The sequence below is a fragment of the Dermacentor variabilis genome, chromosome 6 (assembly GCF_050947875.1).
Source record: "Dermacentor variabilis isolate Ectoservices chromosome 6, ASM5094787v1, whole genome shotgun sequence".
Taxonomy (NCBI): domain Eukaryota; kingdom Metazoa; phylum Arthropoda; class Arachnida; order Ixodida; family Ixodidae; genus Dermacentor; species Dermacentor variabilis.
In genome coordinates this window covers 125,152,625-125,168,928 of record NC_134573.1, presented here as the reverse complement: position 1 = coordinate 125,168,928, position 16,304 = coordinate 125,152,625, and the positions used below count along the sequence as shown (strand labels likewise).

Genomic DNA, 16,304 nt, shown 5'->3' with positions numbered 1-16,304 from the left:
CAAATCAGCACTTCAAAATTTGTGGAACTTATTACACGTTTTTACTGAACTATGGGGGGGGGGGGGGGGCGCTGGTGAAGAGAAAGCAGAAGGCAGGGAAGTTAACTAGAATAACATCCGGTTGGCTACCCTGCACCGGGGATGAATGGGAAAAAGGAACTGAACTATTCGTGCTACGAAAGACATACCGACTATCTCAATACGACTGTAAACAATATTAATATTCCCACGTACACATTGCCGCACCTGTGCGCCATACCACGAAGACGACATATAGGCAGCGCCGAGGGCAACGAGAATACAACGACGTCGCGTTTGCTCCCGATAAATAAAGAAATAAAAGAAAGAACGCTACTTCACACCCCCATCAGTAATGCTCAGACGGGCTGCATCGTAGTCTCATCCTTGTGTAGGTGATACACACGACGAAAAACTGCCGATATACCATCATTGCGCACGGGAGGCCCCAACGAACTACGAGGAACCAAAGTTTTCGCTTTTTGTTCAACGATGGACACCCCTGCGAATTCACTTACCTGCGGCTCTCCCTGGCAGCTCCATTGAGACATCAACCGCAACCGCGTGCGCTGACGGCAAAATACGCGGTCGTTAAGGGATATCACTTCGCGGGTGTGGCCAAAAAAACCCAAGTTGTTCAGTATGCACCATTTAACTTCGGCGATCCCTCGGCGCGTCTCGGTTATTATCGAGCGTAAAAAAAAAAAAAAGAAGAAGGCTCGCGCCGTAGCGCTGTTTTCCAGCGGCTCCACTCCGACGGCTCCGCCAGCGTGCGCGCACGATCGAGATCGCGCGGCTGCGATCCCCATGAGGACCAACTACCGCGGGACTTTGGGAAGCGCGCTTCCCCAAAAGGTGAGCGCGCCGACTGTCTCCCTCTCTCCGCCTCTGTTAAGCTCGTTTAAGTTCAGCCTGCTGCGCTGCAACTGCTCTCCGCATCATCCATCACTGTCCAACGTTTGCCAAGTTCAACTAGTGTCCCTCTCATTGCCGCTTCTTCCTGAATCAGCATCCCTCTCTCCTCTTTTTTCCTGCTTGCGTACACGCTTCCCACCATACAGTTCCCGCCATTCTGTGCTGTATATGCTCCCCCGAGAGAATGGGTATAGCGTGGGAAAGACGAAAAAAGAAAAAGGAGCCTGCAAGCGTACCGTGCGTTTCTGCGAAGGATGAAAACGCTTACGGGACACCTTTACGGAGCGCGTTCAATATAATTAGCGCGTTTACATTCAGGCGTGCTGCCGCCCTGGTCATAATGAGAAGGCGGGGCCTTTCTTATTTAAATGTGACCGTGATGGATGTCGCCGAAAACGGGTAGAGACGGGCTCTGCAGGTTTCCACCGAAAACACCGGATGTGCGAGCGCTGAATAATGCACGACGATGAGGTAGCGAAAAGGTAGGATGTCGGAATAAAACATGACGTCAGAGACGACGGACAGTGTTCCCAACAACTTTTGGCAGAGTGCGCGCCACTCAGTGAAAGCGAAGTACAGAATAAATGCTGTCCCAGAGATTGTGCGAAAAATGGTGGGAAAGATGTCAAGCTACGGTTCAGTTACACTTGATGGGATTTTCGCGATGTTATTGGGGTAAAAGTTCCGTGCTTCTCGATCAAGCACTCCACGTCAGTCGGCAAGCAGACATCAAAGCTGCCGTTCAGGTAATTGGCGGGAGGAGAATCACGGAATGGCTGCGTATGTAACTGCCACGATGCGAAAGTTACATACGGTGAAATTGCCTCCTGTTAACTTCTGTCTTCAATCCTTTCTTTTCCTGCTCTGAGTCACGGTCCCTATGTACTGAAATGCACAGGTATTCGGGCCGTAGTCTATAAATATAAAACCAGACAATGCACTTGAGCGTCCTGTGAGGCTAAAGAATCTAGATTCGAATTTTTACTAAGGCTGTTTCTATTTTAAGCCCGTGCAGGTTTGCTAAGCACGTTGAAAGACCAACCCGCATCACTGCAGAGGAACGGTAAACGGAGTCTTGCATCATAACCCCGTTAGCCACAGCGAAGCAAAGTCTGTTTTTCCTTCATTTTGCGACAGCTCTATTTAATAAAAGTTTCCCTTTCGGGAGCCGACTTCCTGAGTCAGCTAGAGAAAAGTCTTTAAAGTTTACCCTGGCAGCCCAACCATGATGCTACGACATTTATGCTACGGGCCTATACAAAGCCTCGTAGTCCGATCCCCCGACGCAGCTGTGTAGCATAGCGAAAGTGACACGTGCGCCGAAAATAGGGCTCAGCCATAACGGAACAGCTCGGGAATGGCTTTATGACAAAACTCGTAACCACGCATTTCCACGCAACCCCAGAGACGGGGCACGTCAACGTCAACTCACGGTAGCCGCCAGTGCGCCCAGCACACTTCGGGACGCGTCGTGGGAGCGAGCGATACCACAGTCGCGCTCCCGCAAGTGACTGCGCTCTTCACGAAGCGTGCTCTTCAGTGCTCGCTCAGCCACTTAACGAACTGTCCTCCTTGCCGCAGATGCCCCGAGGTCACGGACGCGTGGCCATTCCACCACCGCGGGGTGGCGCTACGCGCAGCGCCTCTGACGCTGTCACGGCTCATTTATCGGCTCATTCGCAATGATGCCGCCACGAGCTCGTGTGAGTGACAAATTTAATAACTCCTCGCCGCCGTCCCAGCCTCCCTCTGCCCCTCCTCCGAGAGGCCATATCGCGTGGAGACACCGAGACCATCACGGTCAGTCCGGTGATTAAAGGCTGGCCTGGATTTAATTAACGCCCTCGGCTAGCACGCACGCCCCAAGTACCCCTTACTCTGACGACAGTCTTGGCCGAAGGCGTCGCATCATCGATGCAAGTTTCGGGAAACAGGATTTCCTTAACTTAGTACACGCACGTGTGTGGCGGTTGATAAGCGTTATACGCGCCCATGCGTTCATCATCCCTTGGGGGCATATTCGCGGCGAGTTTGATGGGTTATGAGACTCTTCGTCACTACACTACGAGTTCTCGAAGTTCGCCTTTGGGTGTTTTACGTCTATAGGTTTCACCCTCGAATGATCAATCGTTCCTCTTAAGATGCTTCATACCCAGGAGTCACCATCTAATGACCAACTGTTTAATAAACTTTCGACACATCGCAATTGAAGCTTCGGTTCCGGTAAGGTCTGAGGGAACTGTAAAGGTATACTCGGGGTAAGATATCCGGCTAGCTTTATAAAATTGATAACATTCGAATTACAGCAGCCCAAGTCAACCTTCGATCATAGCGATTTGAAGCACGCCCCGAATCGCCACTTCAGTTTCGAAGATATCAGAACATTTGTGATGAACTGCTTGAGCTCTTGAAGAGAACATGCGTTCTGGCAAACTTTTTCATACTTAAACGCGACGAATGCTGCAATCTAACACTTTATTTCTCATTGTTAAAGCAAACGATTGTGCTTATAATTTTGAACTCACGCACCAGAACTGTTCTTGCTTCGCTTTCATAAAGGCTTTGGAAATGTACATTCATCCTTCTAGAGTGCGATAGCAGATGTTGTACACGTCGATGCAATGTTAAGTTGTCTTGACTGGTGGAGATGTGAAGAAGTGTCTCAAAGCCTATCTCATTATTACTGAAATCTGAAATATTGGCTAAGCCTTATCTAATACATTAGACGAGAGAGGCTTGGGGGGGGGGGGGGGGAGGGGCTTTTCTTTTTCAGTCTGGGAAACGCATGTCCCTTTTTCCCTGCGATGTTTCTTTAGAAGCACTAACGTTGCACTCATCAGTGTCCGTTAATCTAACTAGGATGAATAAACATTAATTTCTAAGTGTAAGCAGTCCATCATCCACCAGTTACGAGTCATGATGTTCTTCTGCCAGCAGGAAATGAGAGACCTGGCGCAACGTGGAAGGTCACTGGGCTTCGAGTTTTGCTAACGATAAAATTTAAGTTGTTTTTTATGATCATCTGTCACGACGAATTATGAGTGCAATCTAGATCACTGCAAACCGAAATGTAGCTTTTGATTCGTCGATTCATTTTGAAATTTCTAGGCGTTATACTGGAACGAAAGGTAAATTTATAGAAATAGTAGCTGCGAAAGCTAATTGTACTAGGCACGTTTATAATCAAGCAATACCTGACTGATTGGAAGGCATTTCCATACTTTTAGCATCATATGTGTCAGTGTCAATTAGCTCTCGCATATCTATTCCAGAAGAGGAGTCACAACACTTTGCTACAGACCATACACTCGACACGTAAGATACTGTAGACATCTTGGGCGACGACCATGCTTGTCCAGTACATGCTCTTGCGGAGTTCATCGGAATGTAAGAAATCATTGGTGTTACTTCTCAGAGCAATTATTCCTTTTTCTTCGCAAAATTCACAGATTAACATGTAAATTTAGACTGTTCTTTTCTCTTTCTTTACCTATGAAAGTCTAGTGATCGTGGACCTCACTGTTCCGAGGCCGTCAACTTGTGCTTAACCAAGCTTCATTGAAATCTTAAATATGGGTGTTTGAAATTTAGGCACACTCCACACAACACGTTAGCCACTTTCGACACAGCACATATCTGATTCCAAAAAAAGAATCCTGCGAATCACCGTTCACATTGCGTTATCGAGCTACGTGCGACGGTCGCATGCGAAAAATATTGAGGAGCAGCAGTGCGTCGATTCGCGTATCGAAGCGAACGTATCAACTCAGTCATGCATAGAAACAACTCAAAAGTTTCCCCAAACTTGCTCTCATCGATTCTATACTGTTGTTGGCCTTGCGGAGCGCTGGAACACAAGCTGCCCGACGTGGTGCAGCAAGCGCGAAGTCCACAACATCCGCACAGTGTTTGGCGTACTGATGACGCGCCTTTGTTGTTGGTTTCTGACTCCGAAGTTTGCTGGTGTGTCATTTTCTACCGCATAAGAAAACACGCGGGCTACGACTCTTACCTCCTGTAAAGGTACAGGAAGTCCTGCCGAACATAATCGACACAAGGGACTCACAGTAGACAAAGAAGAAACGACAGAGAGAGAGAGAGAGAGTAAATTAAGATCGCAGCTGAGGAGTCGGCCTCTATAGCCTCACTTTGACCAGCTGCTTGGCACCAGGAGTATGGAGAAGAAGTAGGAGCAGCAAGCGAGGAGAACAAGAATGATAGCGACGAAGACGAAGCGTAATTAAAATTGTTCCGCAAGGCGACGAAGGGGACAGGTCTTGAGCGCGAAAACAAAGACACGAACCGCGAGCGCAACGTGTTTCGTTTTGTTTCTCCGCGCAATACTTTTAGCTACGTCTAACCAACTATATCCCACTGCGTAATTTTCCTTTGAAACGAAGCAGCTGACGCACTCCGCGAGTGGAAGTTTCTCCGGACGCTATATACTCTCTGCTGGTTAGTTAGCCGCACCTCATTATCTTTGTAAGAAATAAAATTGATCAGTCAACGGACACTAATGTTGACTGCCATTAGGTCTGTTCCGCGACCCGTTTCAAAGCGCAACAAAGCGTGTGTACCGGTGGCACGCAGTTATATAAGTGCGTCAGTAGGAGCTAGTGCGCGTAAATATACGGGAGTACGCGCCAGGAGCCGAGTTGAGATACGCGGGAGCGCTAGAGAACGCGGGGAACGAACTGTACAGGCGCGGTTCACTAGGACTCTCTAAAAGAAAAAAAAAGAAGCCTACGCGCCCTTTCCCACCAAGTGCGGAGCTGCGCATGCGCTCGCCGGCTCGTGGGATCACGTCTCGAGGCGCGCACGTTGTTAATCACATCTGAAACGAATAGAGAAGGATCGTCGCGTTGCTCGCTCACCCGACGCGGTGTCCTGCGGGTTGGGCTGCAGGTGCAGGCTGGTCAGCCGGTAGCTCATGTACACGGACAACATGGCGAACGAGCAGAGCAGCAGCAGCAGATCCCGCACCGACAGCCAGCGCCAGCACCATCGGGAATGCTGCGCCGCCGAGTACGGGTGCTGCTGCACCCCCTGCGACCACAAGAAAAACGATTCATTCATTCATTCATTCATTCATTCATTCATTCATTCATTCACTTGCTCGCTCACTCGCTCTCTCAACAACTCTCAACACCAAGCTTGAACCATGAAAGACGGTGCAGTGATCTGAGTCCATTCAGATTACATGACGCCCTGTATTGTGCACCAAGTTATCAGAATGGGAGTGGTATTGGTCTTTCTGTTTTTATTATTTGTCTTGGCTAATCCAATGGGTAAAAGCTGAGGTCACCAGACTGCTCACCCGACGGACGTCGTTAATCAGAAGTACATGTTTCTGGGCTAGTCCGTGCATATTGCTGAATATACCATAAATATGATCGCTTTGGCGCAAACAAGGAAGGACGTAAGCGAACAAGGGGAGCGCCAAACTTTTGACTGTTTATTCTCTGTTGCATAACATGCAACATATACACGCAGGTGAATGCGCAACATACAAAGCAGCTTCAATCGCGCAACGCCCTAATCACAGCCGGCTATCAAAAAATCTTTTTTCTACTTCCAAAAATAAAATTGATGTGTCACTAATACAAGACGAACCTCGCTCCTTAATATGAAACGCCTCTAACAATTCACGTGCCGTGGTGTCGCTGCTTCTTCCAAGAACCCGTATCTTGCCCAGACATGGCCCACGCGGATGTGAATTGCAGTGCTCAGGCAAACGTACTCCATCTTTACCGTTCAGTGACAGCTCATGTTCCCGCGCACGCTCATTTACGCATCGCCCAGTCTGGCCGACATATGTCTTACCGCAAGACAACGTAAACTCATACACCACTCCAGTAGAACATTTTCTGTACGGTTTGGCGTGCCTTTAAAACAGCCACGTTTCTTGCTCCGGTCAGAAAGAATGCGAGGACACAGCTGGGCGAGCTTGCATGGCGCAGAGAATACGACTGGCACCCTATGTCTGTCTGCAACCTTCTTTAAGGTGTGGGTTACACGGTGCATACAAGGTAAGACCTCCGGCCTCACCGTTCTCTGCGCTTGCTCAACCCTTCTCCTGTGTTCGTCGCTCTTGAATTTCTGAAGGAGCGACTCGGCAACGGCAGTAATGGGTGCGCGGGGAGACCCAGCGGAACAGTCAAACCAATTGATTCTTAAAGCTCGCCTGCGTTGCCTGAGGGCATGACGTACGAGAGCGTTTTCAAAGCAATGTTTGGCAATGGCTCTCTTAACTGTCTTGGGATGTGCCCACTCATATGGCAGTAATTCCTTTGTTGTCCGAGGCGAATAAAGCCAGTAGGTTCGACCCGTCTGGGAAGTGATGTTAAGATTTAAAAATTGTAAAGAATTGCAGGAAGATAACTCGTGAGTGAAATCCAATCCCTTCCCGAGATGGCAAAGGGCCGCTAAATCTTTGTCAACAATGGGCTGATATGACGCAATGGATTGTTGCTTCAGAACAATTTAAAAATCGTCAACATACCTAAATACCTCAAAAGCTCCCCCCTCCCCCCTTAAAATGCTGGTGCAAGGCACGATCAATCGCAGATAAAAACAACTTACAAAGCACATGAGAAGCGCAGGTGCCAATACAAATGCCATGTCTCTGCACATAAAATTAGTCATGAAGTTTGATGAAGGTGACTAAGATAAAACTCGAGAAGAGATAGAAAAGCGTCAACAGACGCACCTGCAGCATTTTAGACGCCACTGGCACCGGTCCCGTCGATGAAACTTCACACAAAAAAAACAATTCATTGGGCGGGACAGAATAAAACAAATCCCCAACGTCCACGGAAAACAAGCACCCTATCGATGGATTCGCCTGCAGAAAAAGCGTGACACATGAGGAATTCTCCGTCGCGAACGGGTCATCAACAACAAGTGAATTGAGGTGCCTGATTAAAAACTAGCTAATCACATTCTGCCAAGTACCGCGTTCAGGTAGGAGAGGGGCACAACGTCTAACGGACTGTCCAGGAATGACGATTTATTCGCTTCCTCAAGGCTCCTGTTTGTATGTTGTACAGTTCTTCTAGACTGGGAGCCCCACTTGGTCAGATGTAGTCCTGCGCCTTGCGAGTATCTCACTGTTCTCGCGGATTCTGGCGGGGCGCTCAACTCATTTGATGATGTTTCGATTCATTTGTTCAAAAAATTTCACTCCGACCCTCTTTGCAACGACGAAAAATTTCGTGCACTCCAACGATACCTTGGGTACCGACGTTATCATTTGCTGTGAAGCAGCCATACGAAATACTACTGTAGCGTGTCCTAGAAAGTTACAAAACAGTTCCGCGGAAGCCCGCAAGGTAGAGGAAAGTTCAACTGTCATGCACCCGGCCACAGCACGATGCTGCAAAAGGAAACCCATTCGGGTTTCACGGAAAGAAATCTTCGCATTTGAAGAATAAAATTGTCCTGCTTCGGGACGATTTGAACCCGTTGGCAACCCCCTACAAGGGCAACCCGTCGTGCTTCCTTTGTAGCTTTGGGCTTCACTACGGTGGGCGGCCATATCTTTCCATTTTATACTTAGAAAGCATTCTCATTTTCTCCTAACCGTTCATCAACGAATCGCCGAAGTGCTGCCACGTTTGCACGTGATTTCGAAACAAACCCATCCGACGGCTTTTTTCGAGCAAAGCTTTTTAATGAGCCCACCCGGACCGTGGCTCTTGCTGGTGTGTTTATAAAAAGTCTATTTCGACAAGAGATGATACGAACACCGAATCACAAGCAAGGCACAATTCCACCAGGACGATAACATATAAAAAACGAAGCATTGTATACACGGCACGCTTTCGAAGTAGTGTCCTAGTCCTCACTCACAAACATAAAATCACATAGACCCACAGAAAGGCACAGTTACACATAAATTAACTGTCACATATATAAAATGATGTTCCACATATACAGTGTACACAATGGTTATGTACAATGATGATGTCTTGCTGCTGTCTTGCTGAATAGCTCACGCACAAGACACAGAACTCATAACGAATCAGCTAGTATGTGGCCCTATCTATATATACTACCCTAACAGCTGTGCCGCTTATCGGGTGTGTTATTTACGGAATCACGCAGTGAAAAAAACAAGCGCCGCCCTAAATACCCGCGCTGTTACGGTTAAATGCCCTCAAGCGCATACTTACTTTTTTGAAACGAATCTTTTTACCTCTTCTTCCGGGGCGTTTGGTGCGTCTGATCGGTTGGTGTCCCGTCGAGTAAGGTGGGCCTATCCTATCAATCGTGCAATAGTGAAGTGGGCCGACACAGGCGACAATGTTGCGTGCAAAATGGGTTGACGTCGGAGGCACTGTAACTCGTGGTTGCGTGGATCGAGTGCTGGCTTTCTTTCCACATTGCCGCCTCGCCTGGCAGGCAGGTAATAGACGTGCTTCAAAAAGCTGTGCTGAATATGATCAGTTGCATAGCATTTAATCGCACGAATGCTTTACACAGATTCTAACAGGTGCGACGTACCTGCATGTTTAGTTTCCTACCATGTTTTGCCATCTATGCAGGTATTTCGGAAACAGCCAGTGGCGTATTTTGTAGAGAGACTTATTACAGGAAGTGCGTGGAAGCTGTAGCCGTAAAACCACAGCTACTGCTTTAAAAAATGCATAAGGGAGCGAAATGATAGTGCCAGGCCGAAAACCGCGAAGAGCAGAAGAATTCAGATTCCCCCGTACTTGGCCTCTGCCTGCTTCAGCCTTTTCTGAGCGCAGCCTACTATACTGAACTTTTTTCTTTTCCCGGTAGGTAATTAAATCCATTACGCAGATTACAGCGCAGTGCTGCTTCGTTCTGTCACGTGCTAATGTGCGACAGCGCGGTTTCTAAATTATAAGCGACTCATAAAGCGTTTTGCCCCGCTCCGCTAGCTCATTTTCCGAATACGCTCTGCGTAAGTGAAAACGCGAATGACCATCATTAAAGCTGAGAGTCATCAACAATGCTCTAGCGGTCAAGATTAGCGAGCTGCTCGTGGTAGCCTCTCGATGCCCTCACTTCCTTCATTTTTTTTCGCATGGAACATCTTTTTTTCGAGTGAGTAATTTGGCACGTCTTGCGTATTTGCGTATGAAGCAGACTGCAGTAGACGGCTTCACAAATGACTAACTCAAGTTACTAAAGTATTATTATTACATTTTTTTTTGCAAATGAGTCCCCGTTTTTGCTGTCCAGTTTCGTTCTATCCAAGGTGTCGTGCTACTCAATGCAAGATGCTACATTTGAGTACCATTATAACCTAGTCAAGCTTACGCATAAGAATGAGCCTAGAACTTCAGCTGTTCAGGTGTTCAGGTGTGACACATCGCCTTAAGAAAATGAAAATGCTGGCTACTTATGGAAGCACTCATCTTTCACTCACTATGGCATTTCAGTACAGATGGCCGTCCACACCTTCATGAAGGCCGTTTTGGCTGTTGCCAACTATTTAATAACCATATTCTCATTCACTTTTTTTTCTTACTTAAGAAACACTGCACTGAGCCTGACTATGACGTCCAACACAGAACGGCAAGATATACTGCGTTCTATGCCTAATGTTGCAGAGAAAATAGGGTGAGTTTCGGCAAATGCGTGCGTCTTTCGTTGACACCCAATCGAACAGGTCTCTTTACGCCAGTTCATTTCTGTTTCCTATCTCTGCAATCTTCTTTTTAGACACCCTCAACATTTCATCGGCCTGTTTTCGTTCGCACTGTCGTGCTTTTTCTTCCGTTCCGCTCGATAATTCTGCCTAGACAAATAAACACATGAAAGCAGAATTATCGTGGATCTCCTACAAACGTACTGAACATATATATATATATATATATATATATATATATATATATATATATATATATATATATATATATATATATATATATAGTAGCACAGACGGCGGATATTCCAAAACCCACATACGTATATAGTATCACCTCGCCTTTGCTTAAGTTTCACCCTCATTTGGCCTTTTGTTTTTTTCGAGCTTTTTCTTCATTTGTTGTTGTTTGTTTATTATTTATCTAGCCCTCCAGCGAACCGTTTTCGCTTAGGTAGTCACGTACTCGCGATAGACAGCGTGGGCAATAAAGCCGAAGAAGCGCAACCCGAAAGCGAAAGAGGGAAAGATCCCCCCTCTCCCCCTTTCCCCACCACACCCAAGCACTAAAAGAGTCCCCGGGTACCAGGGCGGCCGACGAGCAGGGGTCGAAATCGCTGTGCGCTCGTCGGGTCACCAAGGGCAACCGCGATGCTCCAACCGCGGACGCCGTCATGACGGCGATAGCGCTGTCGGTTCTACATAAACTCAGAGAAGCGGCAGTGGGACGAAGCTCGGAAGAAGGGCGTCGAAGCGATTTTAGGGGGTCACACGCAGCTAATATGACCGGTAAAGTAAGCATGATGCAAGCTGGCTCGTGTCGAGAGAAGGTGGAGGGGGAGGGAAATAAAGGTTGGGAGGCGGTTAACCGCAGGTGTGTTCGATTCGCTACCCTTCGCATGAAAAATTGGCAAAAGGAGGGAAAAGAAAGAAACTGCAGGAAGACAATGGCAGAGCGAGCACATGCGACAGCCCTTACAATCGGTCACTAAGTCCAGTTGGTTTCACAAACTGCTAATGCCCGCATTGGTTTGTAAGTGAGCTGCGTGAATGAAATTCCTGGCTGCAACGGGACGGTTAGAGCTTGTGGTCTCCGCACGGTTTTTATTGTCACATCCGTTCGGGGCACTGCACCAAAATACTGTAGCACCAAACACGGGTAACATCGCAATTATCATCGTGCTTCCTCGGCAGAAGTAGTTGTAAAAAATAACGATAAATAAATTAGAGCCAGAAGATTGATCTCCGGACCGCAATGCGCTAGCTCTCGTTCGACCTTCCGTCGTCATTGTAGTCGCGTCAACACAGTCTGTCAGGCCGTGGTCACCGAACAAAACAGCTGTCGCTGTTTTTAGCCGATCTTAGCGCTCTGCTATATAATAGTGACGCTCTCATTGTTTTTTACCAATAATTATCCGTTAATTAACCTACGCACCACGTCTTTTCAGTCCGGTTTTCTCGGATAAACTTTAGCTGAGACTCGCCGCAGATGCCAGTGGTGGGGATGCGCGTGACCTTGAGATAAATGGAGAAAGGAAGCACTGCGTGTGGCTCAGACACAAGCGGAATAACGAGGCCGATCAGAACAATTACAGAAAACAGTCGAGGAAGGGTGTTCACCTCAGCTATACCCTCTTACATCGTCTTCGCCTCGGTACTGCACGTGCCAAGCACATCCCATTTCAAGTTAAGCCTGTGTCCTCCCCATGAAGCATGTTCGTGGCCGCCATGACGTCATGTATGCGTACCAGCTACTCCTCGACTGACTGAAAACATGTTTTTTATTTATTTATTTATTTATTTATTTATTTATTTATTTATTTATTTATTTATTTATTTAAAATACGTGACAGGCCCGAAGGGCATTGATTAAGGCGGTTTAGTTATTACAATGGAAGCAGAAGCAAACTAGTAAGAAGCGCTAGCCTTGATCGCTACTCTAAGTGAGCAAGTGAACATCGAAACATAAACACAACAAAGTAAATTGCAAAATACAAAACAAGGTTCTAACACAAGAGAAAAAAATACGTCTGCGAAATAAAAAGCCCTAAAGAAAGTGTGAGTGCAAGTGAGGAAGAAAATGCAACACATTACAAAATAAACAAATTACGAACTTAACGACTAATCTGTGATACAGCGCTATTGCAGAAAATTCACCTCAAGCTTGCGACGAAAAGCACTCAGGTCCTTATCAGAGAAAAATAAAAAAAGAACTCCGTTCGTTTTACCCACACCAGCCTCTTTATTTATTACAATGGTTCTGGGTCCATAGCCACCAAATGCATACGGAGACAAAGACGAGTGTGTAGTTTATGTTTTCAACTCAACAAGGAGCGGTAGCAAGTGGGTGTTGTGAGGTGTTGCTGACATTTACAGCGGTCTATATATATATATATATATATATATATATATATATATATATATATAGACTGGTGACTTTCTTCCGTTGCCTGTGCTCTGAGTTCACGTTCAAGCTCAAGTCGGACTTTTTTAAATCTTTCTCTGGTAGGCAACCTCACCTGCACTGACACGGTATTTATGCGAAGTACCTCAGAAAGCAACGTGCATCAACTTTCCAGTAGGCTTCACCGATCATCGTACATCAGTGCATTTGAATAAAAAAAGTATTGCGAAGACGTACCAGCACGCGTTGACTCTTATAATCTACGACTGTTGTCTACGACTTTCAAACTAAATCCGCTTGAAGGCGCCGAAACACTAACATATCTCGCGATGCAGCTCCAAGGCTACAAAAACAGCGTCCAAACGTGAGCGATCATTTTCAGCGCTCGTCTGGTTTTAAAGGCGAATAGACAAATGATGAGTTTTGGTGGTTATCACCACGACTATTGGTGTGAAACAATATTTATTGATGAAGGTTTAGCGTGCAAATTGATTTTCACTCCCTCTTGGAAAGCTTGGCGCCAGTTATGCACTCAATTGAAAACCTCTTTACAACAGCGTGTTCCTATTTAACATATCTGTCTTGCTCGTATGAGTTAAAGAGAGTATAATCACCGTGATTCCCACATTAGAACTCTAAGAGCCCACAGAAGGCAAGAAAGTAATTCACCCAAAAGTAGCGCAAAGCTACAAAGGAAACAGCTCCTTCTTCCTGGCTGAAATTTATAACAGGAAAAACTCACGGTGTAGCGAAAACTATAAAGCAACGACTCTACAACTAGCAGTGCGCATGGCAGTCGTGTTTGTGTGTTTCCTGGTGACAGCAGCATTAGACGCGTGGTGTATGTTTTTTTTTTTTTAATTTAGAGTCAGTGCCACCGGAAAGGAAAAGGCATTTCACTGACACTCGTTCCTAAATGAATGTTTAGGCCGTTGAGTACAGCTGCATTACTCGACACTGCTGACAGTTGCGTTCACGTACAACCTGCCCATTCAACAAAAGCACGCGTACCCTGGCGAATCGAAAAAGCAATTCCGACGCAATAACTCCTAGAAACGCTGTTAGGAGGAGTTAAACAGAACTGGCCATGTCAATCGAGAGACACGGTGAGCAGGCCTCGAATATCACGAGACATTCAAAGGCAACACGAAACCACCACAACGTTTGTCCACCTCTGCAGTGGTAGCGCAAATTGAAGCAGTGCCATTTTGCCCACGCAGTGGACACCAACGTTGGCAACGTCACTTGGAAAACCGTTACTGCTGACCGCCGGCTGTATAGGCACAAGCGGCCTGCCCCGACGAGACACGGGCGGTTTTCCAGTCCAGCGCGCGGTCCAGCCGTGACCACACCGGCGCTGGCAAGTGCCTTTGGGGCATCGCTGTCTCGCCTTCTCTCCCTCTCTCACAATCGCTGTCGTTTTTATGTCTCGTTCTTCCGCCTCTGTGTCGCTTCTTTCTTTTTGTGTTTCGCTCCATATATGAAAAGGGAGAGGAGGCTGCCATCGATCTTTCCGGTACGCCAGTCGCATCGAGGGACCCGTGCGCAGTGTGGCGACGAGCCGGCGGTGCAACCGCGCGTCCGTACCTGCGCCCGAGGCAGTGACCAGCGTGCCTGTCTCGTCTCAGTGCGTGCTCCTATCGGAGTCTAACCCCTGTCTCCCTTCACATGTATTTGGATCTTGTGAGACTGCACTGATGTATCGATACATACTCCCTGACAGGGTCTTCTATTTCCCGTTCTCGCCAACGAGGACCTCAGTATGAAGGGAAAGAAAGAAAGAAAGAAAGAAAGAGCAACGTGGCTTCGTGGCTTTGTGTAGGGAAAAGAAATGGGTAGGCTTCAGTCGTTTCGTCAGTGATTATGCAACGTAACACACCACGCCGTCCGTTACAGCAACGCAATGTAGAAAATTCGACATCGTGTATACGTCTAACCTACTGACAGATCGTACCGCATCTACAACGGCGTGCCTTTAGTGCAACCAAACACAGATTTCTTTATTTCGAGCACTGGCGAAGGCTAAGGAAAAATTTATCCCAGTTATTATCACGCATGAAAATCGTACGAACTGCCTCGCTTCAACTGAACTTACCATATAAACTCGAGCTCCCGGGTCGCGCTGCGGTGGCGCCATCTCATTGCACCTCCGTACAACGCAAAACTTTCGTCGATGTGTTTGTAATAAGTGGAGCACGACGTGCCTTCAGTCAGAACTTTCCGATGTTCTCGGCAAAGGCTAGCTCCACCACTCCCACGCACACAATCCCACGGACACGCGTGGGAGTGGTGAATGTAATGGCATAGCACAGTATAACTGACATCCATTACGCGTGAAAACCCAATAGTTACGCCCAAATCGTTTTGCGTTTGCCGACTCCGATCGATCCGTCCCACACAGGTCAGCGGAAAGTGAGGTTGACTAGCCTGGTCTGTACGAAAGTCCTCGATTGAGCTGGTTATGCATGTCCTTGTCCGTGACAATGGGCGTATTTGTTGTTAAGGTGGCAAGGCGGTGACAAGCATGCTCTTATAACAGATGGAAAGCTTTGTTTATTCGACCCTTGACTTCAAGCAGCCACACCTAAGGTTTGCGATTGCTTCGTCAAGGCAACTCTACTGTCATAGCTGTTGTGGGCTCGCTTCCTTGGTTTTGATGTCTGCCGGTGTAATCGCTGGAATTCCAAAACCCTTTACAGGAAATGTACAAAGGAATAAATAAAAACAATTGTTCCACGATGATTCCAGCTTACGACCAACAAATTGACCACCGGAATTCTACTTCTCAACGACTCTTCCAATAGTACCGCAGTCCAGAATACTGATCCTGGAGAATGCGATCGCGCCAGGCAGTCGCAATAATTGGCTATAACGCCCGCTCGACATCTGTGCACTGGACAGAGCTGGCGTCCGTGCCTTAGTGTTCCAGCACGTAGCCTTCCGAGTTGCGGGGTCAGCCCTAAATTAAGCTTTGTCCTTCTACATGTAATGCCAATGATGAAGCAGACGCGCTCAATCACGTAATGTCGAGAATTGAGTGCCGTCTGCTTGTTCTCCCTCAGTCATCCACTCCAGCACTCGGTTTCTTAACATGTTTACTTGACGGCGCTGACGTCGTGTTGTTTTACATCTGAAAGATTGACCCAAAAAGGCCGTGTCTGAGGTGGCCCTAATATAAATGTGAGAAAAACCTAATAACTCGAACAGTAATAAGGCGAAAGGTTTTTATAGTACGAACTAGTGGCTCTACAAAACGGGACCAAGGTCCCGTTGCAGTGTCGTAGTGTGGGACCCTCGTCTGTATATTTTGTATGGTATAAATAATCTCAACTTTATTGATAATATGAT

At 47.1% G+C, this 16,304-nt stretch overlaps 1 protein-coding gene across 2 annotated transcripts in view; it reads right to left on the bottom strand.

Moving 5' to 3' along the window:
- LOC142585164 (cadherin-like and PC-esterase domain-containing protein 1) overlaps positions 1 to 16,304 on the bottom strand; it is a 182,256-nt gene that overhangs the window by 139,315 nt on the left and 26,637 nt on the right. For both annotated transcript variants that reach the window (XM_075695700.1, XM_075695701.1), the window contains exon 2: positions 5,808 to 5,979. In XM_075695700.1, coding sequence (XP_075551815.1) covers positions 5,808 to 5,979 — 172 coding nt within the window. The remainder of the gene's footprint in view (positions 1 to 5,807; positions 5,980 to 16,304) is intronic.